The 21,938-nt window shown below is 52.4% G+C and overlaps 1 protein-coding gene across 1 annotated transcript in view; it reads left to right on the top strand.

Annotated features, from left to right (window-relative positions):
* The window catches only part of LOC144769543 (uncharacterized), a 100,364-nt gene that overhangs the window by 7,402 nt on the left and 71,024 nt on the right, over positions 1–21,938 (top strand). The window contains exon 2 of the mRNA XM_078653692.1: positions 15,547–15,771. Within this exon, the coding sequence (XP_078509818.1) occupies positions 15,547–15,771 (225 nt within the window). The remainder of the gene's footprint in view (positions 1–15,546; positions 15,772–21,938) is intronic.

Here is a 21,938-nt window from a genome sequence, read left to right as displayed (position 1 = left end):
AAGCGAGGGACCTGTAGAAGGGATTGGGAGGATGATCGGAGCTGTCTGGTGGGAACATATCCTTTTAGCAGAGAAGAGATGAAAGCAGGGGCCATTCCCTTCCCAGCCAGTCTTCTCCAGGTAGCGTGCACTCCACCTGTTTCTCTCTGTTCTGGGCATGGCTCTGACATTGGTCATTTCTTCTAGTGACTGGACCGGTTGTCGCTATCTTCTCAATTGCTTCTTTTCTTTCCTTGGCGACCATGCTGGGTGGTCGGCTTTCACCTTCGGCATGAGTCGTCATGCTGTGCTATTTTTTTCCTGGTCGCTATTCACCGTCCCGGTGTCTTGGCGTTGGCGCGTCGCTGTGTAGCGTCACTTTGGCGCGCCTGATTCCTGATTCTCCTGGCACGTTCCGGCGCAGTGCTGCGCGGTCCTGTCGTGCGGGGTGTGGAATTCTTGCACTCCTGTCGCATTCCTGCGCGGTCTCCTGGCGTCTTCCTCGCGCTTTCTGGAGAGTACCTGCGCTGTCTCCTGGCGTCTTCCTTGTGCTTTCTGGAGAGTTCCTGCGTTTTCCTGCGCTGTCTCCTGGTGTCTTTCTTGCGCTTTCTGGAGAGTTCCTGCGCTTCTGGCGTTGCAGTGCTGACCTTCGTTCCTCGCTCTCTTCTTTGAGCACTTTGGGCACTTCTGGTGCTTTCTTGCGCTTGACTACTGTCCCTGTCTTTTCACTTGCGCAGCTCCTGATCGTGTCCCACTCTAGATCCTCCTTGTGACTGGGAGACGTCCCTGTCTCGTTCTGGCACACCTGCGTGCTGTCATTTGCTTCCCGCTGCGTGATCAGTTGCAACCTTCCTTTGACGTGGCGCGTTCCTCTCTTCTTGGGAGTATCCACCTGCCAGCAGGTGATTCTCTATCCGTCTCTGGGCGTCTTCCTTGCGCTCTCTGGCGTTGCTGACTCTTCTCACAAACACGCTTGTGGAGCTGCCCCCCGCAGGCACTGTGTTGCTGACTTGCGTGGCTGTACGGGCGCTTCGCTGCTGGGGGTCCTCTGCGGGGAGTCTGCTGTCCTGCTTGACAGTCTCCACTAAGCCCTAGTATTCTGTTTTCTTTTCCTCTGCCAGTGCTTGTTGGTTTTCTTTCCCCTGGGCTGCACTAGAGCACCGTGGCCACTAGATGGCTCTGCTGTTTCTTCTGGAACCCGGCAGAGCTCTGATCGGCCCCAGGAGCTTCACTCCTGCTGCGGGGGCTCATTTGAGGAGGAAATAAGCCCACAGGCTTGATGCTGCCTCTCTGCCACCGCTGGACGGCTTCCTTCTTTCCCCGGTGAGTCTCTTGTTTCTTCGCTGGGGGCCATGCAGGAGGGCACATGCATGTTCAGTGCCTTCCGTGTCCGGATCGGTCCCAGCAGCTTGGTTCCCGCTGCTGGCGCTTCACTCCTGCTGGGGACCTAAGAGGTGGGTGTACATTTCTTTTCCCTCCCTGCGGCCACATCCAGCACTTTGTCTCCTTCCTCTCTGCCCGCGGCAGCCTGTCACCGTCCTCGCGCGGGCAGGGGGGGGGGCACAGTTCTCTTGTTTAGCGGCCGCGGGCCGCTCTGTCTAATGCCTTTTCGGCGCTAGCCGTACACGGTGTCTTGCCTCTTCCCTTTTCGGTTCTTGGGGTTTAGTAGCGCTTGGGACGGCTCACTCCCTCCGGCCGCAGACAGATTACCGCTTTGCTGCTCTTGGCGCCCGGCAGCTCCCCTCACGCTGCGGGTGCTTTCTTTTCAAATTCTCCGCCCCGCCGCCACATTTAACACACACTGTGCGGCGGGGAGGGGATGCTGGACACTTCCCTTTTTACGCTCCTAAGGCCTGGCGCTTTCACCGGTGGTGCGAGGTTGGCGATCCCAGCGGGTAGGCTCCGCTTAATTACTTTCACTTTCCCCCGCCCGCGGCAGCTCTTCACCTCACACGCCGCGCTGGGCGGGGGACAGGGGACACTTCAGGCAGGCCGCGGGTGGGCTCCGCTGGCGCTGTTTTAATTCAATATCCTTCACCTTCGCCACGGCCGCCTCTCGTCACACGCGGCGCGGCGGGGGACAACAGACGCTGCAGGCAGGCCGCGGGTGGGCTCCGCTGGTCCTGCTTTCATTTCAAAGTCTATTTTTCGGCCGCATTACGCCCGGCGGGGCACCTGACCATGCGGGTGTGCTCCGCTTCGGTGCATCACATTAGACAGAGGGTCGCTTCATGCTAGTGCGGCCCCCTCGGCCTTTCTCGGCATCCGGGCTCACCTCCACTCTCCGGGCCTTACAGTCTCGCGGGTGGGCACCGCATGGCCTCTTCGTGTCGGGGGTCAGTGGCGGCCGGTACAGGTGGGCTCTGGCCGGTCCGCGTTTGCTTCGGGGCACCACCACGGCACCTCCTTCTTCTCCAGGCCCGGGGCTCTTCACACGCCTCGTGGGCCTCGCGGCGGCCGGCTGCTTTCTTCCCAGGGGGTGTGCCTTATTTGCAGTAGGCAGCTCCCCTTTCCTTTTTCCTTCACAATGTTTTTGTTATGGCTGGCACGCGTGGCATCGCGTTACCGCCTCGTCGCCATTGTAAAGAGGCTGTGGTGGGCCCTAGGCCCTCATGCTGGCAGGCACACATGCACTGACGCAGGACACACTGGAGGTCTGGTGCAACTGGCCCAGAGCACGTGGGCTCGGCCTCTTTTATTACTTCTGTGTCACCTGACCAGTGACATCAGTGGTGGGTGGGTGTTCAGTATAGTTACAGGCTTCAGCACTAGAATGCTGACTTCTGCTGGGCATTACACAAAGCACACCATCGGTGCGCAGGAAACTGTCCAGAGCAGGACATTTGTGAGGGTCTTGGAGGCCTCAGCATCAGCAGATAGTTTATGGCATCTATTGACACTCTTTTCACAGAGAGATCAAAGGGGCGGCAAGGAAGCCGAGAGGGGTAAGGATGGCGCCCGCCACTGTTCCCAAATGTCGATACATGTTTTACCCCCATCTCACACCCGAGCTCCTCCACGGTTTGTTTGCTGTTTAATTTATGAATGCGTTTTTATGTAGCGCGTGCAATACCTGTAGGTGTCAAAGCGCTTCACAATAGAACCAATTACTTACATAAGGACTTCAGAGTATACGAATTACACACATGACTCGCAACAGAAACTGGCGTACAAACAAAAAAAATGATACAACGGTGTGCACGAAAGATGTGCAAGTAAAACTAACAACGCATATACAATTCATTTTGGCGGAAAGCGACCGCCCTGACACCACCATCAATCCCCATCCTCTCACCCAGCCCCTGCCCCCGGCACTCCCCTTGCTGGCCCTAGCTGTTGCCACTATTCTGTAAATGACAGAGTAATGCGCCGAGATATCTGCTTGCATGTCCGTTCTTTGCCTTTGCAAGGTCGTGACAGAGATATCACCAATTTACACCCATGACAACAAGTTTCAAAGCAAAAGATAAATATTCACAGAACTCCAATTTCTACACATTATTGTTCGGGTGCTATATAGTTTTAGTAGTAAAACAGTATGAAGGTGGATATTAATTTGCCACATTTAAAAGTTAACTCTCCCTTCTCTTTGCCCCCGGGCTCGGCAGCTCCATCTCCTCTGGTTCCGGGTCTCGTAGGTATCGGTGCAGGTCGTTGGGGTCATCGAAGATTCTGCTTCCGTGTCTATCTGTCACTCTCATCCTGGACGGGCCTGCAAATGTAAAAGCAATGTTCTTTTTCCGCAAATTTTCCCTTTGGGCTAGGAAGCCTTTCCTCACCTCGACTGTTAGTTTGGAGAAGTCCTGGGTGATGGTTACTTTGCTCCCGTTTATCATCATCGGGCGGCCCTTCCGGGCTACCGCAAATATCGCCTCTGTTTGATTTTCTCTTAGTGGTCTGCATATTATGGGTCTGGGGGCGTTGCTGTTCATTTGCTTCCTGGCTGGTATGCGGTACGCTTTGGTGATCTCCAGCGGTTTGTCGAAAGTAAGTCCCGTTATTTTTGGTATTAGGGCCTCCAGCATGAGGGCACATGCTCCTGGTGTATCTTCTTCCTCCTCGGGTACTCCCAAGAGTCTTATGTTCCCCTTGCGACTCCTGTCCTCCTGCTCCGCTACGGCCTTCTGTAGTGCCGTTGTTCTCTTTATCACCAGCCCCATGTCCTTATGTGTTATGTTTGCGTTGTCTTCTAGCGCACCTATTCGCTTCTCTGCCTCGTCAATTCTTCCATTGGCTCTGCTTTGCTCGGCTCTGATTGCTATTAGCTCCATCTGGATGCTGTCTACTGTTTTTTTCGTGGCTTTTGCCAGCTCGTTCCCCTCCGTTATTTTCTTCAGGAGCATGTCCAGCGTTATGGTGCCATCCCCCTGATTGTTTCGTTCTTTGCCCGGTGAGGGCGGTGTCTCATTCTTGCTTTTCTTCAAGTCATTGGCCCCTTGTTTCCCGTCCCTGCCTGCCATGGCTTCTGTTCCTCTTTTGGCCTGGTTGAGACTGAGCCTCCCTTCTGTTAGCGGCTGTCTTTTTGCGGCTTTGTCTCCTCTTTCTCCCTCCTTGCCCCTCGAGGTGCAAATCGGCGTTATAGGGTCGTCTCTGAACCTGGGTGGCCACCTGACCACTCTGGTTTTAGTCCTAAGCTCCGCCAGCCTTCTGCGCTGTTCTTTGCTCTGGCCGTGTCCCCTCTACTATTATTTGCTCCAGCTCTCGCCGCCGTCTGCTCAGGCTTGTTTGTCACCTCCTAGGCAGTCGCTCTGCGGCGGTACAGTCTGAGAGTTCACGGATTGTACCTCGGCAATATTGTATGAGGGCGCGATTTGCCCCACGAGCTTGCGCCCTGCTCCTTCCTGCTGCCTTCGTCTGCCTCGCTTCGGCCTCAGTCCCGCTTCGGGGGTGCGACCGCTAGATGGTCTCCCCCTTGCTTCCTTCTTCTGCCGAGATGGCTGAGATGGCCGAGGTGGCCGTCTTATCAGTGGCCTTATCGATGGCTCCCTGCCTCCTCCCCTGTTGTGTGCGTGCCTGGTGCGTGACAATTGCCCCTCAGTTTTCTGCTTCGTTGGAGAAGTGCGGGCTTACCGCTCTGACCTGCTTGCACTGTGTTGTCGGGTCGTCTAATGCCAGGAGAATTTTCGCCGTGAGGTGCTTTTGGCTTATAGCAAGATGGCCGCCCCCGCTCACTCCTTCTCTACCAAGATGGCCGCCTTGTTTTTGTCTTTTCTGCTGCCGTTGCAGCTGCGGCCTGGCCCTTCGATAGAATTGAGTGGCTGAGGTTGGTCGCCCCTTAGTTCTCCGCTGCGTCGGAAAAGTGTGCAGGTTTGCCGCCCTGACCCACTTGCGCTGTGTTGTCGGGCCGTTTGTCGCCGTTTGTCGCCGTAATGTACCTGTGGCTTTAGCAAGATGGCCGCCCCTGCTCCTTCCCCCTCTACCAGAATGGCCGCCTTGTTGTTGTTGTTGTCTCCCCTGCTACCGAAGCGGCTGTCGGCCCCCTCTGCCGCGGTATGTTACTGCCGCCTCGTCAGCCTTCAGAATTGTGAGGGCGTGGGGGGAGCTGCCAGTTCCTTGCGCTGACCTGCGCGCGCTGCTCCGTTCAGCCGGTGCTCACTTGCGTGACTGATTGCCCCTCAGTTCTCTGCTGCGTTGGGGAAGCGCGGGATTGCCGCTCTGACCTGCTTGCACTGTGTTGTCGGGTCGTGTAATGCCAGGAGCATTTCCGCCGTGAGGTGCTTTGGCTCTAGCAAGATGGCCGCCCCCGCTCACTCCCTCTCTACCAAGATGGCCGCCTTGTTTTGTCTTTTCTGCAGCTGCGGCCTGGCCCCCCGATAGAATTGTGTGGCTGAGACTGGTCGCCCCTTGGCTCTCCGCTGCGTCGGAGAGAGTGCAAGTTTGCCGCTCTGACCCACTCGCGCTGTGTTGTAGGGCCGTTTATCGCCGTTTGTCGCTGTAATGTACTTGTGGTTTTAGCAAGATGGCCGCCCCTGCTCCTTCCCCCTCTACCAAGATGGCCGCCTTGTTGTTGTTGTTGTCTCCCCTGCTACCGAAGCGGCTGTCGGCCCCTCTGCCGCGGTATGTTACTGCCGCCTCATCAGGATTCAGAATTGTGAGGGCGCGGGGGGAGCTGCCAGTTCGTTCCTTGCGCTGACCTGCGCACGCTGCTCCGCTGAGCCGGTACTCACTTGCTCGGTCCCCGCACGCCGTGACTGCCTCTCTCTCCCTTCCTCCTGAGGCAGGCGGGGGGGGCGGGGGTGTTGGGCGGTCGGTGTTGCGCTCTAGGTGGATCGGCTCACCGTCTTTTGTGTGGCTCGCTGTCTTCCCGGTCTTCTGACTCAAGCCGCCATCTTGGGGTCGCTCCTCTTCCCCCCTGGCCGCTCACCTTCTCCCCCGCCGCCGCCTTATTCTTGGCTCTTTTTGGTCGCGGAGCCTCTCGTAGGGTGCCCGTTTGGTTCCCTCACACTTTTTCCGGGGTTTGGCTCAGTTTCTCTCCGTTGGGCTGTAGTGCGCGCCGCTCGTTTGAACTTGGGGTCGGGAGCTCCGGACTTAGGTCTCCTGCCTTATCTTCACCTGCGTGAAAGTCAGGAAGTTCTGGGCACAAATCAACACTTTCCTGAACGATATGCTCAAAACACATCTGGAGATCAGCTTCGTCAGCCTGGCGACTGAGCACCTAACAGCGAACCTAAAAAGTAAAGAAGAGAGAGAACTCCTAGACCTACTTCTCACAGCAGCCCTCAAAATGATCCTAACGAACTGGAAAAACACAGCCAAAGCAAGCTTTAAAACATGGATCAACTGGATTACCTTCCTGAGAGGAGCCGACAACATTACAGGCACCTTCTCGAAAGAACACAAAGCCAAGCTGCACATGTGGGACCCGCTCGACGAGCTCCTGAGGACGACCCAATAAAGGACAATCAAGGACAACTACGTGCGTACCCCCCCCCCCCCCCTTTTTTCTCCTCCTCTCCTTTCTTCTTTTCTCCTTTCTTCTCCAGTGGAGGGAGAACAATAGAAATGACCGCCATTTGTGTACCTATATCTGTATATATATATTTTTGTACGACCTTCTTTTGTATACCAATAAAAATTTCTAAATAAAAAAAAAAAAAAAAGAAGAGAGATTTTGAGATATTGACCTGTTGTGAGTGATTGGATAGGTAGGATTCAAACCAGTTCAGCACAGTACATTTGATACCCGTTCCATCTTCTAGGATTCTTAGAAGGGAAGCATGATTGACTGTGTCAAATGTTGAGGATAAATCTAATAGAACTAGAAAACAGGAGTCTCCATTGTTTATAATGCAAAGAGAGTCTTCGATTTTTTTTGCATAGTAGTATCAGTGCAGCAGCTGGTTCTGAAGCCCCATTGAAGATCATCAAAGAGCTTGTTGTTTACAATGTAGTTGTTAAGCTGGTGAGGCATTCTGCTTTCCAGTAGTTTGGCTAGGAAATGGAGATTGTAGATAGAGCGAAGTCCAGTGGGGTTCATATCTGGTTCCTTAGGAAGTGGGGTGATCTGGCCCGCTTCAAGGCCGTTAGGCACTAAAACTTTGCTTAGGGAGGGGTTGATTATTAGAGTGAGAAAAGCGATTAGAGGTGCAGCAATGTTTTTGATGGGTTTGGCCGGGATGACATCAGCAAAATGAAACAATGGTTTGATGGCTGAGATTGTGATTGCTAGTGCAGGTTTGGTAAGCAGTTCGAAGTTACAGATTCTTTAGATTTGCAGTGCAGTCCTTCAGAAGAAAGCAAGAGCGCAGCTTTTGGGATATATAGCTCAATTTTGCCATTCTAGTTGGAGAAGATGTTGGAGAGATTGTCACAAGTTTCATTTTTGCTAGGAAGATTGAGCAGAAGCTGAGGGGAGGTACATTTCCTGACAATGTCATATAGTTCTTTGGGTTTGTTTCTAGCCATCGTGATTTCTCTTCCAAAAAATTCTGCTTTGGTTTAAGGATGTGGCATTTGTAATTGGTGTGCTTACTACGAAGAGTTTCTAGGGATTCTTTTGAGGTGCTATCTTGAAAATGTCCGAAATGGGTAGGGTTAGCTCCAGGAACCTATATCCCATTGGTTAGGGTGCCTCCAGGAGTCATTCCCATCCAATAGCTTGGGCCAAGCATAAATGTGGCACCTCCATGCACACGTTTCAGAACATTCCTGGATCTGTGGAAAATCAGAAGAGGACTAAACCTGTTGTCTGAGACCCGAGAAGAGCCTAGAAGACTGCACCTGCTCTCCCTCTTGTACCAAGGACAAAGAAGTGGCCTTGAAGGGTCATAAGTCTGACCTCCTGTTAAATCCACAGAGACGCAACCAGCTACAACAGGCCTTTTACAGCAATGGCCCAGCTGACCAATGGCAACCAGACCTGGACTGGACTCTGTTTGCCACCCTGTGAGTCTCTTAGTGTCTGTCCTGAGGTCCTGGGGCTCTAGAAGTGCAATCCTGTAGTGGTTTGAGACTTAAAGGACTAAAGTCAGAAGGTAAAAACTTGACCAGGACAAACCTGGTTAGTATTTCGGATCTGCGATCTATCGCGGTCAGCATCAAAATGCGCCTAGGACCTGCTCTACCGCAACCATTGACTATCATTGGCACTTTCTGCTTCTTTGCCCTATTTCTGCTTAAAACTTTTTAAAAAAAATAAAAAAAATAAATAAAAAATAAATAAATAAAAGTTAACTCTCCAAGTTGGGGTGTTGACTCATTCACGGAAAGGGATTTTTTTCCTTCTGTTTTTGTATGTAGTGCTTACTTGACCTAAAGCTACTAGAGTACCTTACATAGGCACCAGTTACATTGCCCAACGACAAGTTTATTTCTGTTATTTTTTTAGGCAGGGAAATAGAAATGATTTCCCAGAATCACAGGATGTTGAGTCAACAAACCGGTTCCCCAGTTCCAAAGTCGGCAGCCCTGGCCATTACACCTTGGACCCTTTCCGATTTGTGAATGCTAAAAAAACGCAAACTTGACCTGAAGGTACTTGAGCACTTTACATGAGCACCAGTTACATTTCCCATGGACACGTTCATTTCTGGTTTAAAATGTTATTACAACAATTCCAATGAAATGCAACACAGAGTCAATATCACGAAGACACTCACCAAATAGGGTATTACAGAGAAATGCAAAATCAAAAATATTCAAATCACAAGTGAGCAATAAAATAAACAGAGATAGCATCCATAGCAGAATCTAAGGGGCCGATTACGATGGTGGTGAATTCATGACCGCCGGGCCGGCGGTGAGGCCCGGCGGTCGCAGATTCACCGCCATCACCCTTAAAATTCCCGCCGCCATATTAGGATGGCGGTGGGAAGGGAAAAGGTACTGCGGCGGACGGAAAGACCGTCCGTCGTGGTCCCGCAAGGCGGGTCTGTATCGCCTGCCTTGCGGGACCAGGTACAGGGGTCAATGGAGGCGTGCCGTGCAGTCACCGCCGTGGGTATTTGGATGCCTCTCGTTTGCGGCGGAGTTTCTGCTTCAAAAAGACAGGTGGAAAATGCCTTCGGGGGTGGGGTGCTGCATGTGGGGGGTACCTATGGTACCCCCTACATTTGTATGTGCAAGGTGGCAGGCACCGCACGGTGCCTGCCACGTTGTACATGCAAATGTGAAACATGTATTTTTACATTGTGGCGGGTGCTGCCACCCGCCACATTGTAAACATACAGGATGCGCCCGCCAGTGTGGCAGGCGCATCCTAATTTGTTTTGCGGGACCGCCACCCCTATGGCGGACGGTCCCTTTTGCACCACGATGGCAGGTGGACTTTGTCCGCCCGCCATCGTAATCGGCCCCTAAGTCTTCAAGAAAATCCTTCTGGCTCACCCCCAAACCAAAGTTTTCTTTTTTACATTATTCTTGCACATGAAATGACTAAAAGTGCAGATTCATCATTACATTATCAGCAAATCAGAGGACAGTTTCACTGAGCATCGTATTGCCTTAGCATCTAAGCACTATCCCACTGCATGATTATTGATTCACCTCACCTCATTTGTGAATAGCACAGGCAATCCTGGCAGGTCCCTCCACGCACCGCTCAGCTCCTCCTGTTCAACGCCAGTGCTCCCAGCCAGCTCCTGCCAGGGTTCGAAGCCCGCTTAGGCTCTTATCATCGTTGGTTCTTTTTTGTTGCTGTATTGCACCGTGTATTTGTATTGCTGTATAACTGTATAGGCGTTTTGCTCTCCCGCTGTCCCCCTGACCTCTGCTCTCCCTCGCCGCCCCCTCCTATCCCCGGCTCCCGCCGCTGCGACCCCTGCTGCCCTGTCCTTAAGGCAAGCCCGTCTGCACCCGTCCGCGCCTGGCCAGCGCCCAGCGCCAGATCCCGTGGCCCCCGCGAACGCCACGACGCCCGACTCCGCTACGATGCCAACACCTTCGACGCACTCAACCCCGGGCGAATACACACCTGCTTCCGGGCCTCCCGGAAGCGCACCCACGGACCCTTCTCCTGCCGGAACTGCAGCTTCACCAGCATCTGGCCCACCAAACCTCCAACAAAAGAACCCAACTACCTCAGATGCCTCCTCCTCAACACCCGCTCCGCCCGCAAACACGCCGTCGAACTCTGGTACCTTCTCGACTCTACCTCCCCAGATGTCGCCTTCCTGACGGAGACCTGGCTGAACCCGACCTCAGCCCCCGACATCGCCATAGCCATCCCGGAAGACTACAAGATCACCCGCAGGGACCGTACCAACGGCATTGGAGGAGGAATCGCCATAGTCCACAGAAACACTCTCAGAGTCTCGACCAACACCGACGACACCCTCAGCACCGCCGAACACATGCACTTCCAGATCCACACCGACGCCAACACCACCCTCAGAGGAACCCTCGTCTACAGACCCCCCGGACCACTACCACAGTTCAGCGACTCCATCGTCGACTTCATTAGCATACACGCCCTCGCCTCCACAGACTACATCCTCCTCGGGGACCTGAACTTCCACCTAGAGAACAACAACAACACAAACTCCACCACCCTGATCGACAACCTCGGACTTAGACAGCTCCTGACAACTCCAACCCATGCCGCCGGCCACCCGCTAGACCCAATCTTCACCGCAAGCCCCCACGTCCCCTTCGACCACACCACCGAACCCCACTGGACTGACCACCACTGCGTCCACTTCACCTTCAGGAAGCCCACCACGCACCACCGCACCCAAAAAATGCCCCGACGCTGCTGGAGCAAGGTCACAGAAGACCAGCTAACCAACACCCTCGCCCAGAGCCCACCTACCGACCCCGCCGACCCCAACACCGTTGCCCTCAACCTTAGACAGTGGATCAACGACTGCGCCAACACTCTTGCATCGCTCAAGACACCCTCCAACAACCACACCAGCAAGAAAGCCACCTGGTTCACCGATGACCTCCAGGCCTCCAAACGAACCTGCCGAAAACTGGAGAAGAACTGGCTCTCCGAACGAACACTGGACAGCTACGCATCCCACAAGGATGCCACCCTCAGACACCATCAACTCATCAGAACCGCCAAGAGGACCTTCTTCAAAAACCGTCTGGAGAACAACGCAAACAACAGCAAAGAGCTCTTCAACATCGTGAAGGAACTGTCCAACCCCAGCTCCAACACCAATGATATACCGCCTTCGCAAGACCTGTGCGATTCACTGGCCACCTTCTTCCACCGCAAGATGGCCAACATCCACGACAGCTTCAACGCCATGATTGCCCCGACAACCACCGCCCCCAAGACCACCACCTTCACCAACCACCTGCTCTCCTGGACCGGCGTCAATGTAGAGGAAACCAGCGGGACCATGAACACCATCCACTCCGGATCACCACTGGACCCATGCTCCCACCACATCTTCAAGAAAGCCAGCACAGCCATCGCACCCACCTTCGGAAAGTAATCAACACCTCCTTCGAGACAACAACCTTCCCAGAAAGCTGGAAGCATGCCGAGATCAACGCCCTACTCACGAAACCTAAGGCGGACCCCAAGGACCTCAAGAACTTCTGACCCATCTCCCTGCTCCCGTTTCTGTCGAAGGTCACCGAGAAAATCGTCAACAAACAACTGACTGCTTCCTCGAGGAGAACCACATCCTGGACCCATCCCAGTCCGGGTTCCGCAGCAACCACAGCACCGAGACCGCCCTCATCGCCGCCACGGATGACATCAGGACCCTTCTTGACAACCGAAAAGCAGCAGCCATTATCCTCCTGGACCTGTTAGCCGCCTTTGACACGGCCTGCCACCACACACTACGCACACGCCTACACAACGCCGGGATCCAAGAGAAGGCCCCGGACTGGACAACATCCTTCCTCTCCGGCAGAACTCAGAGCGTTCTCCTCCCCCCTTCTGCTCCATGGCCACCAAAATCATCTGCGGCATACCCCAGGGCTCTGCCCTCAGCCCGACGCTGTTCAACATCTACATGGCACCCCTCGCCCATGTCGCCCGACAGCACGACCTCAACATCATCTCCCACGCCGACGACACCCAGCTGATCATATCCCTCCCAAAAGACCCTCACACCGCCAAGACCAACCTCCACGAAGGAATGAAGGCCATCTCCGAATGGATGAGGAACAGCCGACTGAAGCTGAACTCGGACAAGACCGAGGTTCTCACCCTCGGCTCCACCCCCTCAGCCTGGGATGACTCCTAGTGGCCCTCAACCCTAGGAACAGCCCCGACACCCACCGACCACGCACGCAACCTGGGGGTCATCCTCGACTCCACCCTCTCCATGACCAAGCAGGTCAACGCCGTATCCTCATCCTGCTTCAACACCCTCCGAATGCTCCGCCGGATCTTCAAGTGGATCCCCACCGAGACAAGAAGAACAGTCACCCAGGCCCTCGTCACCAGCAAGCTGGCCTACGGAAACGGCCTCTACGCAGGAACGTCGGCCAAGCTCCTGAGGCGATTACAACGCATCCAGAACGCGTTAGCACATCTGATCCTCGACATGCCCCGCTGCAGCCACATCACACCCCACCTGAGAGACCTGCACTGGCTCCCTGTCAACAAGAGGATGACCTTCAAGCTCCTCGTCCACGCACACAAAGCTCTCCATAAGACCGGCCCAGCATACCTCAACACTCAACTCAACTTCTACACCCCCACCCGCCAGCTCCGCTCCGCCAGCCTCTCCACAGTCCCCCGCATACGAGGAACGACCAACGGTGGCAGATCCTTCTCCCACCTCGCCACCAAGACCTGAAACACCCTCCCCACCAACCAACGACAGACACAGGACCTACTGGCCTTCAGCAGACTCCTCAAGACCTGGCTCTTCGATTATCACTAGCAGGACCCCCCCACTCCCCCGGCGCCTTGAGACCCTCACGGGTGTGTAGTGCACTTTACAAGTGTTATGATTGATTGATTGAAAATTACATAGATTGCTATGAAATTCAAATATTTTAAATAGTGATTGTGGCATAATTCCTCCATTCCCTTATTTATTCTACACCAGTTTGCTGTTTTTACCCTGGGTGATTCTGGTAGGAATGGTTTATGACATTGATGATAATGGTGACACAAGAACTCCAGGGAGAGCAGGATAGAACAAAGTTCCTGTTGGATTGGTTAAACTAAGGGCCTGATTTAGATCTTGGCAGGTCTGGTCCCACCATCACTTTTTTGGCAGTCTTCCCGCCCGCACCTTGGCGGTCTCCACGCTCAATTTTTAAGTTGGCTGGTCACTGGAGGAAAAACTGCTGCACTCCCGCTAGCTCCACCAGAATCTTTCTCCCGCATTAGTGGTGTCAGAGGCAGAAGCTGCTGTCGGAGGGAGTCCCACCGAGATTTCCACTGTCTAGATTAAGATGCAGCTTTCCGTCAAGGCAGCTGTGGCGGGGAAACCTCCAAGCTGGAGTTGGTGGAATGGAAGAAAAAAACGTGGAAACTCACCTTTTTTGGGCGTCCCACCGCTGATTCCGTCATGAATGCCAGGTCCATCCTATGGTGCTGTGACTTATCCACGACGCTCAGCCACCCCGTTGTCGCTGGGATCTGAGATAGGCTTTTGTAGTGGGTGTGGGTGTACATTCAGTGGTATGTGTATGTTCTTGGTGTGCAATGCTATATGGAAAAATATGGGCAGTACTCATTACCTACATATACATATTGACAGATTCACAACATATGTGTATTGAGAAAATAATAAGTAGTACTCACCTGTCTCCACAATACCATGGCCTCACTCCGTCACCAATGCCAGGATGCTGCCAGCACAACAGGAACATCTAAATCTGCTCAGCAAAAGCATCTATCCTGATTGCGACGGAGTACTGTTAGCCTGCAGAGAAGATCACCGCCATGGTGGTCTCCGTTCCATTGCTGCAACATCTAAATGTGGCGGGCAGACCTCCGTCAGGCTGATGGAGTAGTTGGGACGGCCGTGGCGGAACAGCAGTTGTACCGCCAAGGTCTAAATCAGGCCCTAAGTAACACTTTATGCAATTAGTTAACTGAAATAAAGACCATCTAATGGCAGACTGTTGTCTCTAGTTTCAACTTTATGCATCCACTGACACGCCTGAACTCAGGTTAGGGAAGAATACGCTAACGCAGTCCATGAAACCTTACCAGCAGGCAGGAAAACTGAAGGCAGATTTCACTGCCTATCCTGAACCATCAATGCCACTTCTCAAAGCAAGAGTGAAGGTGCTCATGTTCCATTCATCACATCATTTGAGGATGGATATTGTTTGTTTTAACTGGAATAATATGCAGGATTATCTGGATGTTTTCAGCGGTAACAAATATTTCACATCTTTGGCCTTGATTATATTGTATGAATCTTGACCATCTATCAGAGCCACTACAGCTCAGTATAACCCAGTGTTCTTGATAAAGGGTGTATTGTGTCAAGGTAGCCTTCTCATCTGCTCTAAACCTTATTAATTCTTTGCTGACTTAGGGTTTGTCTTTGCATCTCTTTATGTTCTCAAAGCCTAGCCCATAGTCCACTCTGTATGGTTTTAAGATATGACCAACTCTTTACTTACCAAACTCAAAGAACCTCTGATTTGATGATGAAAGATAAATCATCCCCCTGTTTCTACTCATTGGCTCCTGAGAGATTCATTGAATTCCACCAAGCGTTTATCTCAGTGGAAACTTGGCTTTCATGACTTGATACTCTGGCCAGATGAAATTTCTTTAGGAAAATGTATTACCAAGTCGAATGCCTTTCTCTATCTCATCCATCTCTTCTTCCTTTTCCCCTTTTCTGCTTTTCTTTTGTGCTGGATCAAAGGATGAAAAACAAGTCCAAAGCCCCAAAACATGCACGAGTGCCGATCAATGGCACCCATGGCAGAACATTGGTCTGGTCTAGTAGGTGTTACGTATATATTTTGACATTTTAGGTATACAAAAAAGCATGTAAGCCTTCTTGGCACCTGGAACTGTCATGCAAAGAGCATAAAATATTAAGAGACCTAATAGTCATTTTGATGAAGCAAAGATTTACAATGTTATCTTATTAACATGATGTTTCCCATCATCCTGTGAGATGAAGATAATCATCCTTATGTGCTGATGTTATTGCTTTATTGTATATTTTCTTGAAGGTGTTATTGTGGCGAGTGTGAATACATGGAAGCACAAGCGGAGAATATCTGCTGCCGTCAACACAACCGCATGCTGAAGAACATGAGTGACTACGACGTGGACTGCATTACCTCCCATCCAGCATTTCAGACTGTGGTGTTAGATCCATTTGTATTGGAGACAGCCTACTACAGCTACCGAATGACAAAGTATAGACGGGGCAAGTTGTCCACCGGTGAACTGACGTGAGTATGATGCCAACAAATTCAAGCAAGTAGTATTATACAGTGAAGCCAGGTAGCCCTGGGAGTTAGACCTAAGGAAAAATAAACCCAGCACCTGCTCAAATCCATGAAGAGACCTGCTTCCCTTTGCTGCAGGTAAGGTTACCGTCTTTTGTTCAAGCAAGACTAAAAGAAGACAATAAATAAGGGGGTCATTAGGATGGCGGGAGGCACGCCACCGCCAGCCGTGCAGTGGCATGCCATCTGATTGCCCATTCCCCCCACCACATTACAATGGTGGGGTGAATCATTCCACAAGCATGGCAGGCGTAAAGACCGCCCACCACGCTTCCGCCACAGGCAATCATTGGGATTGCCTGGCAGAGCGGACAGTACCCGGGAAATGGTGGCAGTGCCTAGCTGGCACCGACCACCAGATTACAATCCTGGCATCAGCCAGCCTTTCCATGGCGGAGAAAGGCTGGCGGGGTTTGGGCGCCCGTTGTGGACCCCCTCTGTGTGGGGGAAGGCTGGTTGTGCACTGGGGGGAACCATGGTACCCCCTGCATTTCCCTGCACAAAGTTGCAGGCACCACGTGGTGCCTGCCACGTAGCACAGGTGAATGCACTACAAGGCATTTAACCATTGCAAACTATGCAACAGCCAGCAGCGCCGTCCGCAATGTTAAGGGCCTTGGATGCGCCCGCCATGGTGGCGGGCGCATCATAATGCGCTTAGCTGGACCGCCACCTTACTGGCGGCTGGTCTCCAGCACCGCAATGATGACGGGTGTACTCCTGTCCGCCCGCCATCGTAATGAGCCCCCATTTATTTCTCCATCCCAGTTCCCTGCAGGCCTTTTTGGGCATATGAGCTCTCTTACTTCAACAAAGACTTGAGCAGACATACAAATAATTTTTGTTTGCTGAGCATTTTTATATAATGCTGCCTAAACCAGAGTTGTCAGCATTTTACAACAACTAGTAACAGGAGAGGTACTTTAGGAAAGAAGCTACAAATGACGGCAGGAAAGATGAAGCCAACATTTAGACGATGGAAGCTTTACTGTAGGCATGAACCACTTGTGTTGTGACCAACCTGCAGAGTGATCGTCATAGGACTACTGTGTATGATTATTTCAGGGGGTGAATCCTTAGCAGATGTCAGGAAGACTAATGATAGGGAACGAGATCAGCCAACAGCTGAACAGTTAATTGTAAAGTGTACTCTCTAATGGAAGATTCCCCATTTTTGAACTGTGTTTATAAACAGAAATATATTTTTCTGCTATCCCCAGAACCCTCCTGTCTTCAATCCACTTTGATTTTTAGGTCTCGCCTAGCAGTGCAGCGCACGCGCTGCTCGCTTTGCGAGGCATGCAGTATACACTATAGGTGAGGGAAGCCCTGACCACTCCTCCATCCACTTTTTCATTGACTTGTGGCTTTTTCCTTTTGAAGGGCTGCCTTCTGATTGGTTTAGAGGCTGCTAGTCCCTCCTTATGACGGCCATGTCTCCTTCCACGGCTATGGCCCCTTTACTGCATGTTTCCTGAGCACTACTTTGGTACCCTTCCACCCCACCCGCTGGCCGAGCCTTCTCTCCCGCCCCCCCACTTCCGCTGTTAGTGTTTTATTATCGCCCGCCCACACGCACTCCTGTTTTTTTTTTTTACCTGAGGCAAGCACGTCATATTCAAAAACTTCAAACGTGTTCGACATTGCGTGCTCTTTATAGTGCCCCTAGGGCACAAGCAGGGACCTACTAGAGTGCTTCACTTTGCGGTTCCTCCCGGGGCACAATCAGGCATGAATAGAAAGCGCAGCTGTGTATTGCCACTGACACTCACATGATGGTATTCTCGTGAACGCCGACGTGCGCCGTGACTGGACTACCGTAAATATGAGAAATAACCCCAGCGCTGGAAGACCGGTTCCGCGGAGTTGCTGCAGTGTGTATTCTCTGAGCTTTCGATTAAGTATTTCTTATTTATGCGAGACGACATTTTTGTATTGGAGAAAACTATCTGAGGCCAATAAAGCCCAGTATAGTATTTTAGCGAACCCTACGTACTTCTCCTGTGGCTGCCCCACTCTGCCTGTTGCTCCCTCTCACTCTGGTGAATGGAGATGTTGTGATACTGCGTGCCGGGTGTTTGGCTTGCAGCGGGGCTTTCTTCAAACAACACGACCCCTGAGAGGTCAGCTGCAGCCCGGTTGGGATGGCCAGCCCCCACAGACTCGCTCTTCGAGGTGGGCCGGGGGTGGGGCCATGGCTGCATCAACAGCTGTTTCGTGAAGCTAACACAGCGCATTCTTCATCATTTCTGCAAATCATACCTGCCCAGAGTAGGCGAGGCTCGCAGGAACCACTTCAAAGGGCCAAAGGATTAGCACAAAACACAAGCACGCCGTTTGGAGGAGAACTGCAGAGTTGTGACTGTGGTATGGGAATGCGAATATCTGTTACAGTGCTGCTTCTCCTAATAATCTGATTTTAAACAAGCATTTGTAATTTCAATATCAGCACTTCAGCACCTGGTCAAGGGTAGTAAGCACTATATAAATGCAATTTCAATTCAATCAGTAAAATGCAATATTAGTAGAATAAATTATAAAATGGAAATTGACACCTGTGAATTCAAAAGTCATAATAAATCCACCCGTATAATTTCCTGACAGTGGCATAGTTAGTGTGATTTATGCCCTAATGCAAGTTTCGAAAAAAAAAGGACCCCACACTGCTCCTTTGCTGGGTAAGGATAGACAGCTATAAATGGAGTTCAATGGGCCTTCGGAACTCCTGTCACCCCTCCCCCGTGTCACAGCACCTACTACACTATTAATAGCCAAGTCATGCTTTCTGAGTTCTGAAGTGTTTTCCCTTGTCTCAGACACGATGACATCACTTAAGTGCCCTCTAAGCTAGTGTTGCCAAATGGTATTTTAAAATTTGAAGAGCAAAAGTGTTGGGGTTATAGCAAGGGTGTGTCCTCTGATTCTGTCTGCAAGATACTGTTTTTAATTGAGATAATTCTGCCCCGAAAGCTTATACAAAACCTTTCCATCTTTAGTAAGCTCTGCTGCTGGTGGGGTCAACGTGGTGTACTCTGGGAGCATAGTAATTAGCAAAAGGGATGAGAAGTTGTGTAAAATCACTATGATAGCACAGTATATGCAGAATGTGCGGTGACGTGGGCTACACCCCCTGCTACTGTACTGGGCAGATTGTGTGCTGCATCAGTTGCGCATTTAGGAAGGTTGGGGAAAGTGTGTGTCCTATAGCCGCGCAGAGAGAACCATCGTGTCCACAAGTCAGCTAGCTATTTTCGGATACAAATTAAAGGAGAGTAGAGGTTGCCTATACCTTAAATGCTCTGAACTTTGCCTAAACACACTGTTTTGAATTTGAATGCCACTATTTCTTGTCGTAGTTATTTATGCATCATTACATGACCAGTAACGAATGCACCCAGTTACACACGTGTTGTAGCCAGATAATAGCGCTTGGAGTCTGAGCTTGCTAGACTTGCCCACCTTGTCTGTAGATGTCTGTAAGGGCTGCCAAACGTTTGATACACAAACCACTACAGATGAATAATTGACATTGTCTCCGTTCCTGGTTTTTCACAATTGCGAACACCGCGCACTCTATTCGCGGGACCATGCCTGTCTGTGAGCTCCTGTATAGGAGGTGACATTGCTTTTTTAATTCAAGACCACACCTCTTTGAGAGACAATAGCGTTATGCACATCTCTGCCCCGCTATGACTACCTCCCTCCTTTTCCCCCTCTACGTGATCTGGGAGTGCTGCTCGGAGTCATGGTTCGGTTACACTCACCGGTGTCTTACAGCGGGAAAGTGAAATAGTGAGAGGGAAGCCAGGGACTCGTAGATGTCCTATTACTTACCGGTAATCTTCATTACTCCTGGTCCCGTTGTCCTCGTCCCATTCCTAAACATAGTGGAGATCACTATCTCTGCGACAGAAAAAAAGAACAGGAGCATGCTGGGATACCAAACCCACTCCCTCCCGCTGGGAGTACATAAGCGGTACCAACCCAGCAAGCAGCCTGCAAATACCAAGCCAACAACCGGAAGGCTGGCCACCAGGGAGGGAGGGAGGGGTGTTAGGAATGGGACGAGGATAGCGGAACCAGGAGTAATGAAGATTACCGGTAGGTAATAGGACATTACCCCCAGGTCCCTCCTGTCCTCGTCCCATTCCTAAACATAGTGGAGAATACCAAAGCAAACAACCCGGCCTTCTGGACACCCACCAAAGACAGGGGCACCAGACCGAGAAACAAAATGGCACCCAACCGAAGCAGAAGGGAGCCCACAAGAAAACTCAGGCAGGAGCACAACCAGCCATGCCCCTAACCAGGCCCACAGAGCCAAGACCCCAAAACAAGTGGGGGACGACCCAGAAAGGACCGCAAACAAGCACAAGAACCCCCAAGGCAAGCCCGAAGAAGACCATGCACCCAGAGCCAAGCCCCAAGGGAGTACCCAGCGGGGCAGAAAGAACCCCCCCCCCGTGCTACCGGGGGAAGGGAGCCCCGGAGAAGCGGAAGCGCCCCTAGGGAGCAACGCAGCCAGGAAGGACAAAAGACCAGGGAGAAAAAAACACCAAGGGAGAAACCCACTGCCCCAGGCACCGCCAAGCAGCCGCCCCACCAGGGACAAAACAGGCCAACCTGGCCCAACGCCCGTGAGCACACGAGAGCAGGCTGCACAGGAGGACACTGCCAAGGCCCAGAAAGGAACCAGCAGGTTCAAGACGGAGAGCAAACCCCCCCAAAGCAGGGAAGAAAGCGACCCACAGCCGGGGCAACCCAGAAACGACCACACCAAAAGGCGAGGGGAAGGAAGACGAGACCGAAGAGGCACGCCAAAGCAAGATAAAAACAAACGTGACCAACCAAAGGGCCAACTCCAACACACCAGGGGAAGCCACCAGCAGAGCCACCAAGACCGAAGAGGGAGGAATCAGACAAGAAAACAGGCACCGACCCAGAGCAACAACCAGGAAGAAAAGGGCCAAGGAACCCAGGCAAGGCCCCCACCAACAGCCGACAACCGCGGCAAAAGGGAATCGGAGGCACAGAAAATCCACAGAAGGCCCAGGCCAAAGGCAGGAAAGACAAGCAGCCAACCCCAGCAGAAACACCGAACAGCCGCAGCCAAGGCCGCCACACCGGGAGAAGGAAACCCGGGGCACAGGAACCAGCCAGCGGCCAGGCCCGAGGCAACCAAAGCAGGAGACACAGGGACACAAACCAGGAACCCACCCAATCCAGGCCAGGGAGAGCAAAAACGTCACCCGAAGCAGACTCCACAAATGGCCAGGGCACAGCCAAGAGAGAAAAACCAAGGGCAGAACACTGAACCGGGAAAACCAACCCCAGAAACAGGAAGGAGGACCCGCCATCAACCAAGAGCCGACCCACAGGCCAGGAGGTCCCCAAGAAACCACCATAGGCGAACCCCAAGAAGGGTAAAACATGAAGGACCAACAAGGAGGCAGGAGCCAGGAGGACCCCAACGCGGCACCGGCAGAACACGAAAGGAGAGGCAGAGGGCCAACCGACCCAACTCCAAAAACCTTCAATCAAGAAGGGGCCCAGGGAATGGCACCAAAGCCTGCCACAGCCATGCCAACAAGAGAGGAGAAGCAGCAGGAAGACAGAGAGGGAGACTGGCAAGCCACAACCATCAACCAACACAAAGGGGCCCAGCGTACCAGCCAGGCGCAAAGCAGCGGCACAGGAAAGGACACAATCCCAACCCAATACCCAGACCAACAGGGACAGAACCACTGGACACCAAGAGGCCGCAAAAAGATGCCCAAAAGTACCAGAGAATGAGCGGCCAGGGAAGGACCCAGGCAGGTACCATACGAAGGGAGGCCAAGAACGGGGACCGCAAGGGAACAAACCAAACAGAGGCAGAGCAGAGTCCCCACAGAACCCCGGAACATCCTCGGCAACCCAAACCACAGGAGAGGAGCCAGGTGAGACCAAAAGGCGCACAACCCCCCCCCCCTACCCCCCCCCCCCCGGGGCGCCGGAACAGACCCAAAAGGGGAAGAACAAACCCCACAGAGACAGAAAGAGCAAAGGCCAGAGACACCAGAGGCCGAAAACAGGCCGCACAGGATGTGAAAACGCACAATCCCAAGGAC

The sequence above is a fragment of the Lissotriton helveticus genome, chromosome 7 (assembly GCF_964261635.1).
Source record: "Lissotriton helveticus chromosome 7, aLisHel1.1, whole genome shotgun sequence".
NCBI classification, from domain to species: domain Eukaryota; kingdom Metazoa; phylum Chordata; class Amphibia; order Caudata; family Salamandridae; genus Lissotriton; species Lissotriton helveticus.
The sequence above is the reverse complement of the archived record's forward strand: the minus strand, read 5'-3'. Positions and strand labels throughout refer to the sequence as shown.